The sequence below is a fragment of the Aspergillus niger genome (genome assembly GCF_000002855.4).
Source record: "Aspergillus niger supercontig An16".
In the NCBI taxonomy this organism is placed as follows: Eukaryota; Fungi; Ascomycota; class Eurotiomycetes; order Eurotiales; family Aspergillaceae; genus Aspergillus; species Aspergillus niger.
The window spans coordinates 286,496-301,201 of record NT_166531.1 but is presented as its reverse complement, the minus strand read 5'-3'; the positions used below and the strand labels follow the sequence as shown (position 1 = coordinate 301,201).

Below are 14,706 nucleotides of genomic sequence, written 5' to 3'. Positions count from 1 at the left end.
CAAGCGGGGACCAGATTGATAGGAGAGGAGCAAACACGGGGCACTCAATGTGGGATGATTTGGATGATGATGATCCCCTCTTTTCTAGAAATTTTTCTGCAGGGCGGAATGGCGGGGGTGGTGACAGTCCGTTCGTGACACCCGCCATCGTGATACCTCAGGCATTCAGGCATTCAGGGAGTGAGCGAGACCGAGCCATCGCCGGGAAAACTCCCAGCTCTGTCCGCAAAGCTCAACAACGAGACTTTAATGCCTAAGGTATCCGCGTATTCATTAGTCATTCATGATGGGGCCTTCCCGACAGGGCAAAAGATCCTCGCCTGAGGCATGCACGCCGGGGGAGGCGATCCAGAGTTATTTTTGAGTTCCCTTTAACTAGTCACACTAAGACCAGTCAGTCGTGGGCGAGGGAACTAAAGTCCCTGGCCAACTAAACTCAGCCCATCCAACCGCTGCCCTTCACCAGGGATCCATCCATCGTCTCTGCCCCATTTCTCGTTCCTCCGTTTTTGTCTTTCAAGATCCTGCCTCAAACCACCACCACCAACTAACTAACTTCCCCCTCTCCCCCATCTTCCCTTTCTCACCTCCAATTCCGAACATCCCCTTCAATCAGTCCACTCACACACTCTTATACACACTTTCTTTTCCTTCATTTCGGCTCTCTTTGTCTTACCTTATTTAACTACTCGCGTCCCTATTTCCCCCCCCAGGCTGGTCCTCGACGTTTTTCGGCTCCGACTTCCGAGAGAGAGCAACGAACGGATCTCGAATAATCCCAGAAGCAGACGTCCCCGTAACTGCTGCAATTTGCGATTTTGCTGCCCGGCGTGGTCTCCTTGCAGGTCTACTTTGGGTTCACGGCTTGACACGTTGCATAGACTCCCAGGTGCGGAGATTTCTCCTCTTTTTGCTATTTTACGCGCGCTTTCCAGTTTGATGCCCAGTCTTGGTTTTTCTGGCCTGTCATCACTATGCTCCCTTCTTTCCACTTTTTTTGCGTTGGTCGTGGGCAGGCCGTCCGCGGGTGCAGGATCGTGCTTCACTTTTTGTCACCAGTCACTTTTGTCCCGGGGACCTGGATCGAACTATCGGCGCGCCCCCTTCAGTCCCCCATCTCGAACCCAATGCCAGTCCCAGCAGAAGGGCCATGCTCCTTTTTGGCGGACTGGGGGGTGTGGAAATCCACCATGATCATGAACAGGTTCTGATCCTGTGACTTCCCTCGGACGATCGATCCACCTTGAAAAAGCTCCCACAGGCGCTGGCAGTTCCGGGTGAAACAGGCCGCGCCAAGTGGCTGGCGCTAAGGTGATGGAATCCGTCAATCATGGCTGCAATCTTGCTTGAGTGCCAAATTGGGATCCGCAGCCCGATTTGCGCACCACTCATTGGCTGCTTATCTAAGCTGCCTGCCTGCCTGCCTGGCCCGTGCCCCTTCCATGCTTCCCTGCTGTCACGTGCTCTCCACTCCCCCGTTCGCCGCCTTAGGCGCTTCTGACTGGCGCTGCTGGAGCGGGCGGCGGCTGTCTCGTCTCGTCTCGTCTTGTCTCGTCTCTGTTGGGACCGTTCCGTCCCTTTGCTGGCTATCCTTCCCTGCCTACCATTCATTGCGCTCATTGTGTGACATATTCTTGTTTTCTTTTTTTACTTTCTTTTTTCTTTTTCCTTGCATCTTTACATCTACTTACCATTTACATCATATTCCCTATTCTACTGCAATTACCTTGCAACTAACCTGTGGCAGGCTCTCCTGCCAGGTTACTTTAGCTCACGCTCACTAGCATGACCTGGTGATGTCGTCCAGATACCCTCCATTGTCTGGGTTCAATTCCCGTGACCGTTCGCCTCAACGCTTTGGTGACCGTCGACCCCCCGTTGGCCCCCGTGGCGCTGACGATGCGAATTTACCCCCGCTGGGCAGGGAACCCCCCCGGGGCCCCAAGGCCTTGATCGACCCCCCACGAGGAGCCCCATTCGGTGGGCGTGGCAGAGGCTATCCGGGCCGTGGAGACTTTCGGGACCGGGACCGCGACGTACGAGATCGGGATCGCGACCGTGACCGCGACTTTCGAGACATCCGGGATGGACCACCGCCCTTTCGCCGAGATCTCGACCGCGACAGAGACTGGGGCCGCCGTGACCGCGATTTCGACCCGCGAGAATCGCGCATCGGCTTTGGCCGTGGCCGCTCTCGCTCCCCGCCGCCTCCCCGCGACTTTCGAGATATGAGGGAACCCCTCGGACGAGATGCAGACATGATTCGAATGCGACGGGGCTCCCGAGACAGCATGATCTCGGTATCATCCGCCGTACCCGATGTCCCGTCCGGTGGCGGTCATCACCCCCGCAGTGGCCCGCCCATGCGTGGACGTGGCCGAGGTGAATGGGACTCGGGACGCGGTCGCGGTCGAATGCCGTATCTGGATGATCGCGATTCCTTCAGACGTCGAAGTCGGTCCCGCGACGCCCGGTGGGACCGTGAGCGCGAGCGCGAGAGGGATCGCGAGCGGGAAAGGGATCGGGAGCGTGAACGAGACCGGATTCTAGATCGCGAGCGGGAGCGTGATCGTGATCGGGACCGCGACCGGGTGATCCTCGATCGTGATCGCGATCCTGACCGGCGCGAGCGTGACAGGGAACGGGAGCTCGAACGACGGGAAAGGTTCGAACGGCGGGAGGAGGTGGACCGCCGGGTTGAACGCGACGAACGTGAAAGACCCGGCGATCATTGGAAGCGCGATCGTCCCCCCAGTCGCACCGAGAATCGACTTCCGAGCAGCTCGACCGTGTCGTCGGTGACTGGGCCAGCCGTACTGCCGGTTCCTGGTCTGCCTGAACGGCCTCCGGACCATCCACCCGCAGAGCCGCCCCGGAAGCCCTCGGCGGGAGAGGCACGTCGTGATTCGCAACGCATGGACCGCATTGAGCGCATTGAACGCATAGAGCGCACTGAACCACCAACGCCCTTGCCCGAGCAGCCACCGAAGGACCTGGCCCCTCCTCCCGTGAAGCGATCCCCGCCTCCGGCCGCTCCCCAGGTGCCAGCATTCGGTTCCGTCACCGCGCCCCTACCCGAGATCCCTGCAGAGAAGCCGGAGAAGTCGGAGAAGCCAGACAAGCTTGAGAAGCCAGACAAGGTCGAGAAATCCGAAAAATCGGAGAAACCCCCCGTAGAATCGACGTCAACAGCCGCCGCAACTGCGAAACAAGAAAAGGAACGGCATGAGCTTCCGCCAAAAGCCCCAATGCATCCTCCGACCGCGCCCAAAGCGGAGAGAGGCCCTCCCCAACAACCTCTGGAGCAAAGGGTTCGACGTGACGATACGCGCCGTGAAGAGACGCCTGATATCCCACCAAAACCTGAGCTGGCTACCCGACCCCCGAAGCCGCACGCCCCAGCAGCAGCCGGTGGGCCGAAACCAACAGATATCTCACCTCCTACTGCTCCTGCGGCGATGGTCCACAAAGATGCACCAGGAGCTCACGAAACACCGTCTCCGAGAAAACTAGGACCCACGATGACTTCCCCAGAACTTGGACGGAGGCCATCGGCCACAGGGTCAGCCACTTCCCCGGGTCCGCACACCTCACCTCGGATGCCCACATCGAGTATTCCTACAGGGCCCCGTGCACTTCAGCAACGCCCGTCAATTTCACGTGGCTCGACTAAAGCCATGAAACAATGGGTTCGTCCGGGTTTCACCGGTCCACCCTCCGGTCCGAGTGCTGCATCACCACCAAAACGCGATTCCATCGATGGCAAGGAGCGAAGCCTGTCTCTCAGCGAAGACCATAAGCTCGAGTCGCAAAGTCAGGCCGATGAGTCTTCCAATGGACTTGAGGCGGGTGAGATTGTCGGCGAAGATGAACCTGTAGAAACAAAGCCCCAGGAGCCTGCGGTCTCGTTTGAGCCGGCCATGGACGTGGATGTGCCTGAAATTGATGCGAAAAAGCCAGTTGCCGAGGAGAAGCCTGCCGAGAAGGAGGTGCCTAGAGAAGCGCCCACTGAGGCGCCTAAGGAAGCACTGAAAGAAATACCCAAGGAGGCACCTAAGGATCAAAGTACAGTCGTCATACCAGATTTTGGACGTTCCAGCGACGAAGACGAGGATGAGAATGTTGTGTTCACACAGGACTATCTCGAAGAGCGGAAGCAGATCTTCGAAAAGGATATGAATGCTCTCCGTGCTGAACTGCCACCGTCACCCTTGGAAGACCCCAATATCGTGGCGCTGCTTATGCGCATCCAGTATCTGGGGATGATTGCCCATGATCAGGTGCCTGAAAAGGCGCCCACACCTCCAGTATTAGCCGAGGACACCAAGATGGCCAAGGAGGAACCGTCGGCACCCGAGATGGAAACCGAGCCGAATGGCAAGGCTGAAGAACATGAGCCACCCGCCAAGGTTGTCCTGGATTCTGTTCCTGCGGCTGATGCACTTACTCTCGAGAGTCTGCCGTTCTTGAACTCTGGTCCACCCACACCGTTATCCGACTTGGAGGTTTACCAGGAGAATGCGGCAACTCATGAACGTTTGAAGGACACCTTTCGCGACATCATCATGAAACGTCGCAAGGATGTGGCGCGGAAGAATGCCGAGTTGAGGTTGGATTATCTATCCTTCTACAAGCCTTGGAGGCTGAATGTGTGGGAGTTGGATCATGCGAAGGAAAAAGCTTCGGGTAGCCCCGGGCCCACCACACCACCTGCTGCCCCGGCCACGGCGACGCCTACACCTACGGTGGAAAGCGGAAGACGGTACAAGGGAAATAGCGAACTAGACTTCCAGAACGCCCTGCGTGCCTCTGAGATTTCTGCCCAAGAAGAACTGGAGAAGCGTCGCGGCAACAAGGCTACCGCACAGCCGGACCTCGCCCGGGAGGCCGTGATTCCTGAGATGCTCGAGCCGCCAGAGGTGAAGGCAGGCATCTACAAAGATACCAACAACATTATTGACCCAGCTCAGGCCATGGATGTCTTTGGTTTCCTCCCGCCTCGGAATGATTTTAGTCAGGAAGAGCACGAAATCTTCACTGACGCGTTCATGGCACATCCGAAGAAATGGGGTAAAATTGCAGAATCGCTTCCAGGACGGGATTTCCAGCAGTGTATTATTCATTATTACTTGACCAAAGAAGAGATCAAGTACAAGGCCAAGCTCAACAAACGGTGGAGCCGTCGTGGGCGTGCCCGGCGATCTGCTCGACCCAAGTCTAATGCGCTTATGGCTGACCTGGGTGTTGTGAAACCGGACTATGAAGGTGAAGAGGAGCCTGCTCCAGTCACCGACACTGGCCGTCCTCGACGAGCCGCTGCCCCAACGTTTGGAGACTCGTCTGCCGATACGGACAACAACGGCCGCCGTGGGAATGCTTCCAAGGATGGCGAGCAATCAGAGAAGCCTAGCCGACGTGGGCCCCGAAGTGGTACAGGCACGCGAGGTGGCCGACGAGGGAAGGCTGCCCAGCAGCAGCAAGCGCAGCAACAGCAGCAGCAGCAACAACAACAACAACAACAACAGCAACAGCAGCAGCAGCAACAGCAACAGCAACAACAGCAGCAGCAAACACCACAGCCTACCCCCTCGGAGCAATCCCTCCAGACCACACCCGTTCCAGTGGCAGCCGCTGCCGTCACTCCTGCACCAAAGGTGGAATCTACGGAGCCATCCTTGGATGGAGCCACCGAAGCCCCGGCCGTGCGGCCCAAGGAGCCGCAAGAGCGGGAGGCAACCGATGTGCCACCGCGCGCAAGGTCTGGTCGGGGCCGTCCGAAGGAGGGCGTGTATGTCTTTGAATCCACTGAGCAGGAGACTCCGGCACCTGCCCGGCAGCCCGAGGTGGGCGGCTACGGGTCTCTACAACCGACGAGTTACTGGTCGGTGCCTGAACAGCGCGATTTTCCTTTGCTGCTGGCGCACTTTGGCCGTGACTTTGAGGGTATATCCAACTTTATGAAGACGAAAACCACGGTTATGGTATGCTCCCCTGCCTCATCAATGTGGCTATCAGCAATTAACTCTGGCACAGGTTAAGAACTACTTTCAGCGCCGCATTGACTCGGGTCAAAAGGACTTTGAGGATATTGTTGCAGATGCAGAGACCAAGAAAGCTCGTGGTGAGCCTACAGGTCCACTGCCCGTCCCTAATTTCGCCTCTAAGCGGCGTTACGAAGCTACGCCATCTTCCATCATCATGCCTCGGCCTCTCGCTCCGCACACTGATAGCGCGCCGGATACGGATGACAGTCGTTTGGGATCCAAGGGCAAAACCGCCAGTTCAACCCCCCAGCAGGCGCCCCTGCATTCTCGCGCAGCCCAAGAGAAAGAGCGAAATGTGTCGCGGTACCCACCGCTTGCGCAAGCCACTAGTGCTCCAATGACAGGCGGTCCCATGCTTAGTGAAGATCCTGCTCGCGTCATGAGCTCTCAGGCACCCTTGCCATCGCGATTGCAGGGACCCCGAATGGGATATTTTGCCGAAGAGCGACGAGAGGTCCCAGCAACGGTGCTGTCGCATGCAGCCGCCACACGGCCCCAGGAAGCCCCCATGTCCGTGCGACAAACTCCGGTATCCGCATCTGAGATGTCACGGCTGGAGCCTCTCCATGCCCAAGGATTTCGACCCGCCAGCGTGGACGTGCACCGGTCACCATTACTTCCGGCACAAACGGCGTTGCCAGGCTCGCAGCAGGCCTATTTGCAACCTCAGCCTCAACCTTCCTTGATGCCTGCAGGATCCCACTCCCGTCAGCATAGCCTCACGAAAACCCCGAGCTCCCCAGCGCAACCGCTGCAGCGGCCGGAGCCGGAAATATCGCCCATTCGACGTGATTCTATGTCTCAACGGCCTTATTTTGCACTGCCCGGACACGTTGGCGTTTCCCAGTCCACCTCCATTTTATCACCACCCAAGGAGCTGTCTCGACCTGGACCGCCTCCTGCGGAGCCGCCTGAGGCACCTCGCGTGCCGGCGAAGCGGTCGAACATTATGAACATCCTGAATGACGAGCCGGAAGAACCTCAGCCGCGCAAACGATTCGCTGGCGACCCGTCGTCTTCGGCACCCGCAGGGCACACTGGGTCACCCTCTCGGCCTGTCTACAATGGGATGCAGTCAATCCCGCAACAGCCACCCCCGCGTCAAGAGGAGACTGTTCTGTCATCTCAGCAGAGAGCTCCGGCCTACGGTCCCCCAAGCCAGTATCTGCCGCCGTCGCGCGCTTATGCAGATTACCAGTCCTACAGTTCTGTTCCGGGAGGCTCGGCAGCGCCTGCGAATAACGATTGGATGGCCCGGTTTGACCCTCGCGGACAGCCACCCCCACAACCACCCCAGGCTCCGTCGCAATCTAGTAGCCGTCCTACCACCACACTTGCGTCTCAGCCACCCTACTCCCCTTATACGTCCACACAATCTTTGTCTAATCCTCCCTTGCCGAACCTCACCGCTCCATCTCCTGTCCCAACTCCCGCATCAGTGACTGCGCAGCGTCCAGCGTATCATGGATCCGCATATGCCCCTTCACCGGTGTCTCACGCACAGGCTACTGCGTCGTCGCGCGAACTGGCGGCACAAAGCCAAATGTATCGCCAGAGCATCGGTTCACCCACCCAACGTACCAGCAGCCTCGCTTATGGTACCCGTCAAGGTCCGCCTACGCCGATACAGTCCCCCGCGAATCTGCTCGGGATGGGGTCGCGACAGCCACCAGCCACGGTATCGTACGCCTCACCCGCGCCAGCCACGCCTGGATCCAGCCATCTGTCCGCGCAACAGCATGCGGCGCATCAGTCATATCAGCAGCATGTGCAGACCATGGTCAATGGAGCTCATCAGCAGGCCGCGCACCGCCAGACGCTTGGCTTGGCCAGTGGGCCGTACGGCCACAACACTCCACCCCCGCAGGCATCGGTCTCCCGGGCAGCGGGCTTACCTGGTCCGGGGCCACAGTCGATGTCGATGGGCCGCTCCTATACACCCCCAGCAATTCTGCAGCCAAGTCCCGGCGGAGGGCTAAGCTATGCGCCCAGTGGACCTGCGGCCGTTGGATCGATGCACCCCCTTCAAGCACGACCTGGGGCTCCTGGAGCGCTTGTGGAGACGGTTCCCGGTGGTCATCCTAATTCAGGCCACCACCGAGTGTACAGCCAGGGTTCTAATGCCGGGCCATTGCCCGGGCCAATGTCACAGCACCCACCTCGATAGACTTGCGGTGGAAGGTATTGACAGTTTCATCTTTGATTGCATTATCGCTGCACAGTCACCGTCATCTCTGTCTATACTGTGGGAGTGTGGTGTGTATTATTCTTAGAGCCATCTTTTCTTCTCATTCTTCTTCAGTTTTCCACCTTCAATTCTGGTTGGATTGTTCGGCCTGGGCCGTATCTTCTTATGAATCATGTACAGTAGACGACTCGATGGATGGCAATAGTGAAAAGCATGACACAGCGGTTGAAAGAGTTAATTGAAGATATCTGCAGATATTCTTGATTGTAGATTATTCTTGAAATCAGAAGTGGATCCTCAAAGCTGAAACGGCCGCTGGCGCTTGGCTAGCTGGAAGCTGACGCACGCCATGTCGTGGCATGTAGTACCCCATAGAGAATGATCCAATGAGATGGCTGGAGTACTGTAAGCGAGGAGATCTAGCGCTGAGATCCCATATGACGCGTGAGCTAAGCTAAAGACTTGCGTACTAGCCAGTCAACCTTATAGTATAGATAGTATGTTGAGTAGCGATACGGAGTACTAGCATTTATAGTACTTAAAATATGGATATACCCAACCCGATTTCTGTAGTCTACAAACCAAACTTCTCCAATCCGATTATCCTGACCGTGTCGTCCTCATATTACCACCCCCATGAACAGAGGCTGATATACTATATCCCTCAATACCACCATCATGACCTCTCCACATCCTACCTACAAATCCCAATAATGGCCCACAATCAGAAACAACCTTCCGTTATTGCATATCCAGCCTACGGCTACCCACTCCCAAATCAACATCAATACACACATGCACGTCCAAACCAACCTACACAACACAAAGCATATCATACCTATGAGAATAACACCATAAACCAACAAAGATCATCCCCGATATATGAGCAAACGACCCACGATCTGAGAAATAGACTCCATCATCGACGATATCAGCATGCGCTGCTTCGGGAGGGTCTGAGGAGGAGGTTACATATTCGTGATCTTTTGTTTCTTTTGGGACATAGATATAGATATAGTTTGGATATGCGTGGTGGGAATATAGGTATGTTCTCTTTTCCTTTTTGGAGATGGATTTGATTGGGATATGTGTGTGTGCTTATTGGGTCTTAGGCGGAAGGGGATGTGAAGAGGAGAGATTCTATTACCTTTCCTCTTATGATGCTGGTATGAGACAAACAGTGAAGAGACAGGGTGATACTAGTACTGGTAGTAGTGAGTGGGAAGATAGGTATGACCGTTCATTCCTGGAAAGGGAATATAAGTGTAAACGGAGACGATTATAGATATAATATACAACCTTGTCATCTTTTCTCTAAGTCCAAACACTTCCCTGCGTGACCCATTCATAATCTTGTCAATTAGTTCAGTTATATTGTGTAGTAATATCATTTCATACTCGGATGAGTAGTGCACCCCCCAGTTTCTTTGACAGTTTATTACATGAGCCAACGTGAGAGAACCTGCGAAGTCGACACGGAAAACATATAAACAGCCGCACTGCCAGCCACAACTCCCGATTGCTGGTACTAGTAAGTAGCTGCCGCCTAAGTATCTCGTTACATGATGTATACTATCATTTTACACCCGCCAGAATCGCCAAGTTATAGTATTAGTACTTAGCCTTAGCTGAGTACTCAGCCTATCTCACCACATGATAAAGTGAAAACTAAAAATGGCTTTTTTCGGTAACTAACATCTTGCAAGGCCATCTCTGCCTAGCCACTATCCACATCATGCATGACTCGTCTCGCGACCATCTGCTGTTTATCTGCGAGAGAGAGATTCAAATGTGACAAAGGACTTTGCCAATATCAGTGAGACTCGCTCGTGTATCACTCAGTTTAAGAAACTTTGCTTTGACAATTCAATTCGAACCAATTCACTTCATTTCTTATATCCGATCGAGCCTGCTACTGGAAGATGCTAGCTATGCAGGTGCTTCACCGGTCTGGGATGCCTTCCCGCAGCTGCAGCAGTCACTGTCCCGCGCCTTGATCTTGTAGGGGATTATCCTACGGAGTGGCTCAGGTCTTTATTATTTGAAGGCAAACAGCAATGAAGTAAAGAATATGTGACGTAACACACCTACACAGCTATTGGCTATTGGCTATCAATACCGACAAATAAAGCCGTGCAACCCGTATATAAAAAGCCCACATTCTCCTTGAAGCTAATGAGTTTCTCTCAGAAACAAGCTGTCTGCACGATTCGCAAGACCTTCTCAAGAGAGCGCTTTATTGGTCTTCCTCTTCCTCGGTCACCCAGGCGGCGCCGCTGAGGGCAAGGACCCGAGTTAGAATCCACTGCATGTTCAGTAGCTGCATGGATGGAAGGGGGTGACCCACTGGGTCATCGGTCTTAAAGGTAAAGATGTCCCCAGAGGATATCCTCGAGCGCGTGACAATATTACATAGCACGGTTGTATATCCAGCATTCGTGCTGGAAAGATTGTGAGGGAAAGGACTGGGGATGGCCGTTACTGGCATTGTCTGTCGGTATCTGTTCATCGGCAGCCAATAGAATTGTACTTCAAGCTGCCTTTTATCCTCACTCAGGGACAGAGGTTTCAAGGCAAACACCGCAAGTTCCCATAATCTGCGGGCCACATTCACCAGACACATGAGATTAGAACAGGTGTCGACTCCATCTGGGTCTAAGACCTGTTCCTTCCAGGCGCTGACATTTTCTGGGGACCAGTAACATTCTAAAGCTTCCCAAAAGTCGCTGAGTCCCTCTTCACCCTTGCCGAAGCTTCTGGGGATTATGTGCACCACTTCGACTGGAACAGTGCAACCGGTGAGAACACACTTCTCATCATCTCGCTCCTCGCACTTGGTAGTATTAGTAAAACAGTGACTCAATCGGGTATTATGTCTGTTCAACTTACTAGCTCTTTTGCACGACAAGGATCCGAAGTAAGCCGGCGCTTCTTAGTTGGAGGCTCTTCTGTGTCTGATTCTTCGTCTGCAGAAGGCTCTCCCGAGTCTTCACTGGACCGTGCAGATGCCCCTGGTACTGGATCAGCGCAAGATCGATTACATGGTCAGTCGATTCACTTACAAGCTCTGATAGCTTGTGCTCTCTGGTCATTCTTCTTCAGAGCAGCGGATATATGACGGGAGACGGTTGGCGGATTCTGTTCACAGGCTTTGATAAGATCCTCCATTGTAGAGAGATCTGCAAACCACAAGCAAGCCCATCCGATCGAATCAGTTTCTGGATATTCCATAAATCGAGACAGCCGAGCGATCAGATCACGTCGCCATGGATCAAGGAGCTCGTCAGCAGGGCCCATGGTCGACAAGGGCTGGTTGGGAGAAGGACAGGTAGATTGCGAGGTAGGAGTGGATGTCGACATCACGAAAAAATTGGCACCAGCTTACGCCGTGTACCAGCCGGTCGAGAGACGACGAGGGGAGGAGGCGGACGACAAACGAGACGACAAGGGGCTATCGGCACCAGCTTACGCCGTGTGCCAGCCAGACAAGGAGACGAGGAGGCCGGACGAGAGGATGAGGGGATACCGGTACCAGCTTACGCCGTGTACCGGGCGAGCGAGAGAGCAGGGGCAGGAATACTGGCACCAGCTTACGCCGTGTGCCACGGGGGCGGCTAAACGAAGATCAAACTGACAGAAGACGAAGTTGTGATCGAGGGGGAGGCACGAGTTGGAAGTAAGCGGGGGATGGTGAAAGGAAAAGTGAGGAAGAATGAGAGATGGTGGGAATTGAAGAGAGGGACCTTTCTAGGAAGAGGCAGTCACGATGATGTGATGATAGTGGTACTCGAATGCACCTTCCCATTATTCTCATCGATTTCCTCGAATGCAAACACCTCCCTCCACAACCCATCCATAACACTGCCAATTTTGAGCAAGTATACGGAGTAGTAAGATCATTTGATATCTAAGTGAGTAGTGTCTCCCAATCCCTGGATTATATTCCTGAGCTGCGCCAAGGTGTTTCTCAGAACGATGGGCGCAGTTGCTCTCACTGGAACCTCACTTTCGACATTGCCCAGTATGTTGTGGGCAGTTGGGCCTGGGTTGGTGGTAAGAGCTTCAAAACGGGGCAAGTTCCACGCCCACCTAGATGAGGCGGATAAGGTCTTGGACAAGGCTACTGATTACTCTCGTCTTTCCAGCGACAAAGGAGACGGTTGCATATGTGTGATCTTTCGTTGCTTTGGGACCACATGGATAGATACAACTTGACTGAGGATGACTACATAGATATTTTTTCTTTTACCTTCTGGGAAGCGTTTAGAGGGGACTAAGCATGTGCATGAAGGAAATGGAACGAATTGAACTGATCTGAAAATCTCTTCAATGATGCTTAGGTCGAAGGGGGCATGAAGAGCAGTGAGTGGGAAGATGTGTATATTATTTGGAGGATACCGCGTCTTGGATGACTTGATATAGACAGCACTCAGTCGTCTATTTCTTCTTCTTCAAACCATGTCCTCCATCTTCATCTTCACCATCCTGATCTCCTGCTTGTCGCCCCCGTTTCTCTCCTCCTTTACGATGACCTCCGTCCCCATCCACCTTCACATTCGTCTCATCCACTACCCTCCCATCCTTAACCTCGTACTCAAATATCTCCTTCCACGACCCATCCATAACCTTCTCATCATTCCCCATTAAATGCACCTCATATGCCTCCTTCATCTGCGCAATACACGTCTGTCTCCTCTCATCAAAGTCGAACATCGGCTCCGGGTAAGCTCTTAACCCAGTCTCTTCATCCTTCTCGACCATCCCATCCCCAGTTACCCGACACTTCCACCGCTTCTGATCTTCTAACGGCGCCTTCCACGGCTCATAAATATACTTCTTATCATAGTGTTCTAGCTCCGGAATATAGTGTCTTATGAACCGCCCTTCTGGATCCCACTTCTTCCCAAATGCCACCGGCGAATAGCATCTATTATACTGTGTGAAGAACGCCGTGCAGGATAACCACATCCAGTTCCCAACATTAGAAGCTGTTTCATCTGTTTCGCTCCTATTAGCATCATCACCTTCATAATTCCACAGAATGAGATAGATATACATACGATCAATCAACCACTCCTCAAACACCTCCGCCCCCCTCTCCCAATGCACATAACATCCTCCCCTAGTCAGAAAACACGCCACACTATGTCTCCCCAGATGATGAATCCATCCCTCATTCTTCAGCTGTCTCATCAACGCATCGATCCACGGAAATCCTGTCCGCCCTTCCTTCCACCGTCGGAACCACACCTCCGCTTGCTCATCGTCAACCGTATACGTCCTGTCAACTAATCCCGTCTCCTTATCATGATTAGATTGTAAATGCCACGGAACGAACCGCACGATCTTGTTCCCACGCGTCTGCGCATACACTGGTCCTAGAGCTGCTTGCGCAGCGAAGAACATTTCCCGGAAGAGGAGTTGTCCAGGGAGATTAGTAGGGAGGTCTGAGGTAGGTTTGTGGGCTGATTCGCGCTGCTGGAGGGTATCCTGCACGTCATGCCAGAATTTGCGCACGGAGAGAGAGCCGAAGTGCAGATGCGGCGAGAGGAGGGTTGTAGCTTGTGGGTGGAAGGCCGCGGGGGAAGTCTTGGGTTTTTCGAATGTGGCAATGTAGTCTTCGTTTTGTTGCAGGTAGGTGGTCAGCATCTCCAGCGCGATGGATTCGCCGCCGTGATGGGGGCTTGTTGCTTGGCTGGGATCGATGGAGAGTTCGTCCAGCGTGGGAATGGAGAAGTCGCCCTTGGGACCTGCTATGTTGTTGTACTGATTGTCGTTATGCTTGGTTCGATGTGCAGCATTTATATCATCCTCGTGATCTGGAACCTCATGTTCAAGCCCACTTATATCCCTCATCTTCTCCTCTCCCAACGGATCAGGTATCCTCTCCGGCGCATCAACAGGCCTATCCGGCACCCCATTGTTTATCTGCTCAATCGCCTTCTCCACCTGATGAATACTCATCGTCGGCTCGCCCTTGTTCTGTTTCACCACCTCGTCGGAATCGAACAATGTCCGTCCAGACTTCACTATAACCTCCACCCCTGCCTCGTTCGCTAACTTCCTAATAGTCTCATCGCGCTCCCGCGCATATCCATCTGTGTCACTCTCAAAGACGAGATGCGTCGCACCCCATGCTTTGAATAACTTAGGGAAAACGGTTTGAGGTGCTTCGCGAACCACCCAGAGCTTCTGCTTCGGGTTCAGCTTGCGGTAGGATTGTGAGAGGTCATTCTGGCATTCCAGCAGGAAGCGCCAGCGATTTGGGCCTACGCGGACCTGATACGCATAGTGCGGGTCCCAGGTGAAGATCGGGATGAAGGTCGATGGGTTGAGGGAGAGAGCAGCCTGCAGGGCTGGGTTATCGTGCAGGCGGAGGTCGGTGCGGTGCCAGAATATGACGGTGGGTGCGGATTGGGGGGGCATGTCTTCAGGAGGAGTTGAAGTGGGTGAATTGAGTCAATTGAGCATGGC

General features: G+C 54.2%; 3 protein-coding genes across 3 annotated transcripts; 1 reads left to right on the top strand and 2 right to left on the bottom strand.

Moving 5' to 3' along the window:
* Window positions 1-1,796: 1,796 nt before the first annotated feature.
* On the top strand, window positions 1,797-8,211 carry An16g01470 (uncharacterized protein; the record flags this gene model as incomplete). Its single annotated transcript, XM_059744929.1, has 2 exons — window positions 1,797-5,981; window positions 6,034-8,211. The coding sequence occupies 2 exons, from the start codon at window positions 1,797-1,799 to the stop codon at window positions 8,209-8,211; spliced, it is 6,363 nt and encodes a 2,120-aa protein (XP_059602702.1).
* A 2,257-nt stretch (window positions 8,212-10,468) lies between these two features.
* On the bottom strand, window positions 10,469-11,592 carry An16g01460 (uncharacterized protein; the record flags this gene model as incomplete). Its single annotated transcript, XM_001397422.3, has 3 exons — window positions 10,469-11,065; window positions 11,122-11,243; window positions 11,295-11,592. The coding sequence occupies 3 exons, from the start codon at window positions 11,590-11,592 to the stop codon at window positions 10,469-10,471; spliced, it is 1,017 nt and encodes a 338-aa protein (XP_001397459.3).
* Window positions 11,593-12,669: 1,077 nt separating this feature from the next.
* On the bottom strand, window positions 12,670-14,658 carry An16g01450 (uncharacterized protein; the record flags this gene model as incomplete). Its single annotated transcript, XM_059744928.1, has 5 exons — window positions 12,670-12,959; window positions 13,014-13,229; window positions 13,293-13,491; window positions 13,567-13,982; window positions 14,076-14,658. 5 exons carry the CDS (start codon window positions 14,656-14,658, stop codon window positions 12,670-12,672), a joined length of 1,704 nt encoding a protein of 567 aa, XP_059602701.1.
* Between the last annotated feature and the right edge of the window lie 48 nt (window positions 14,659-14,706).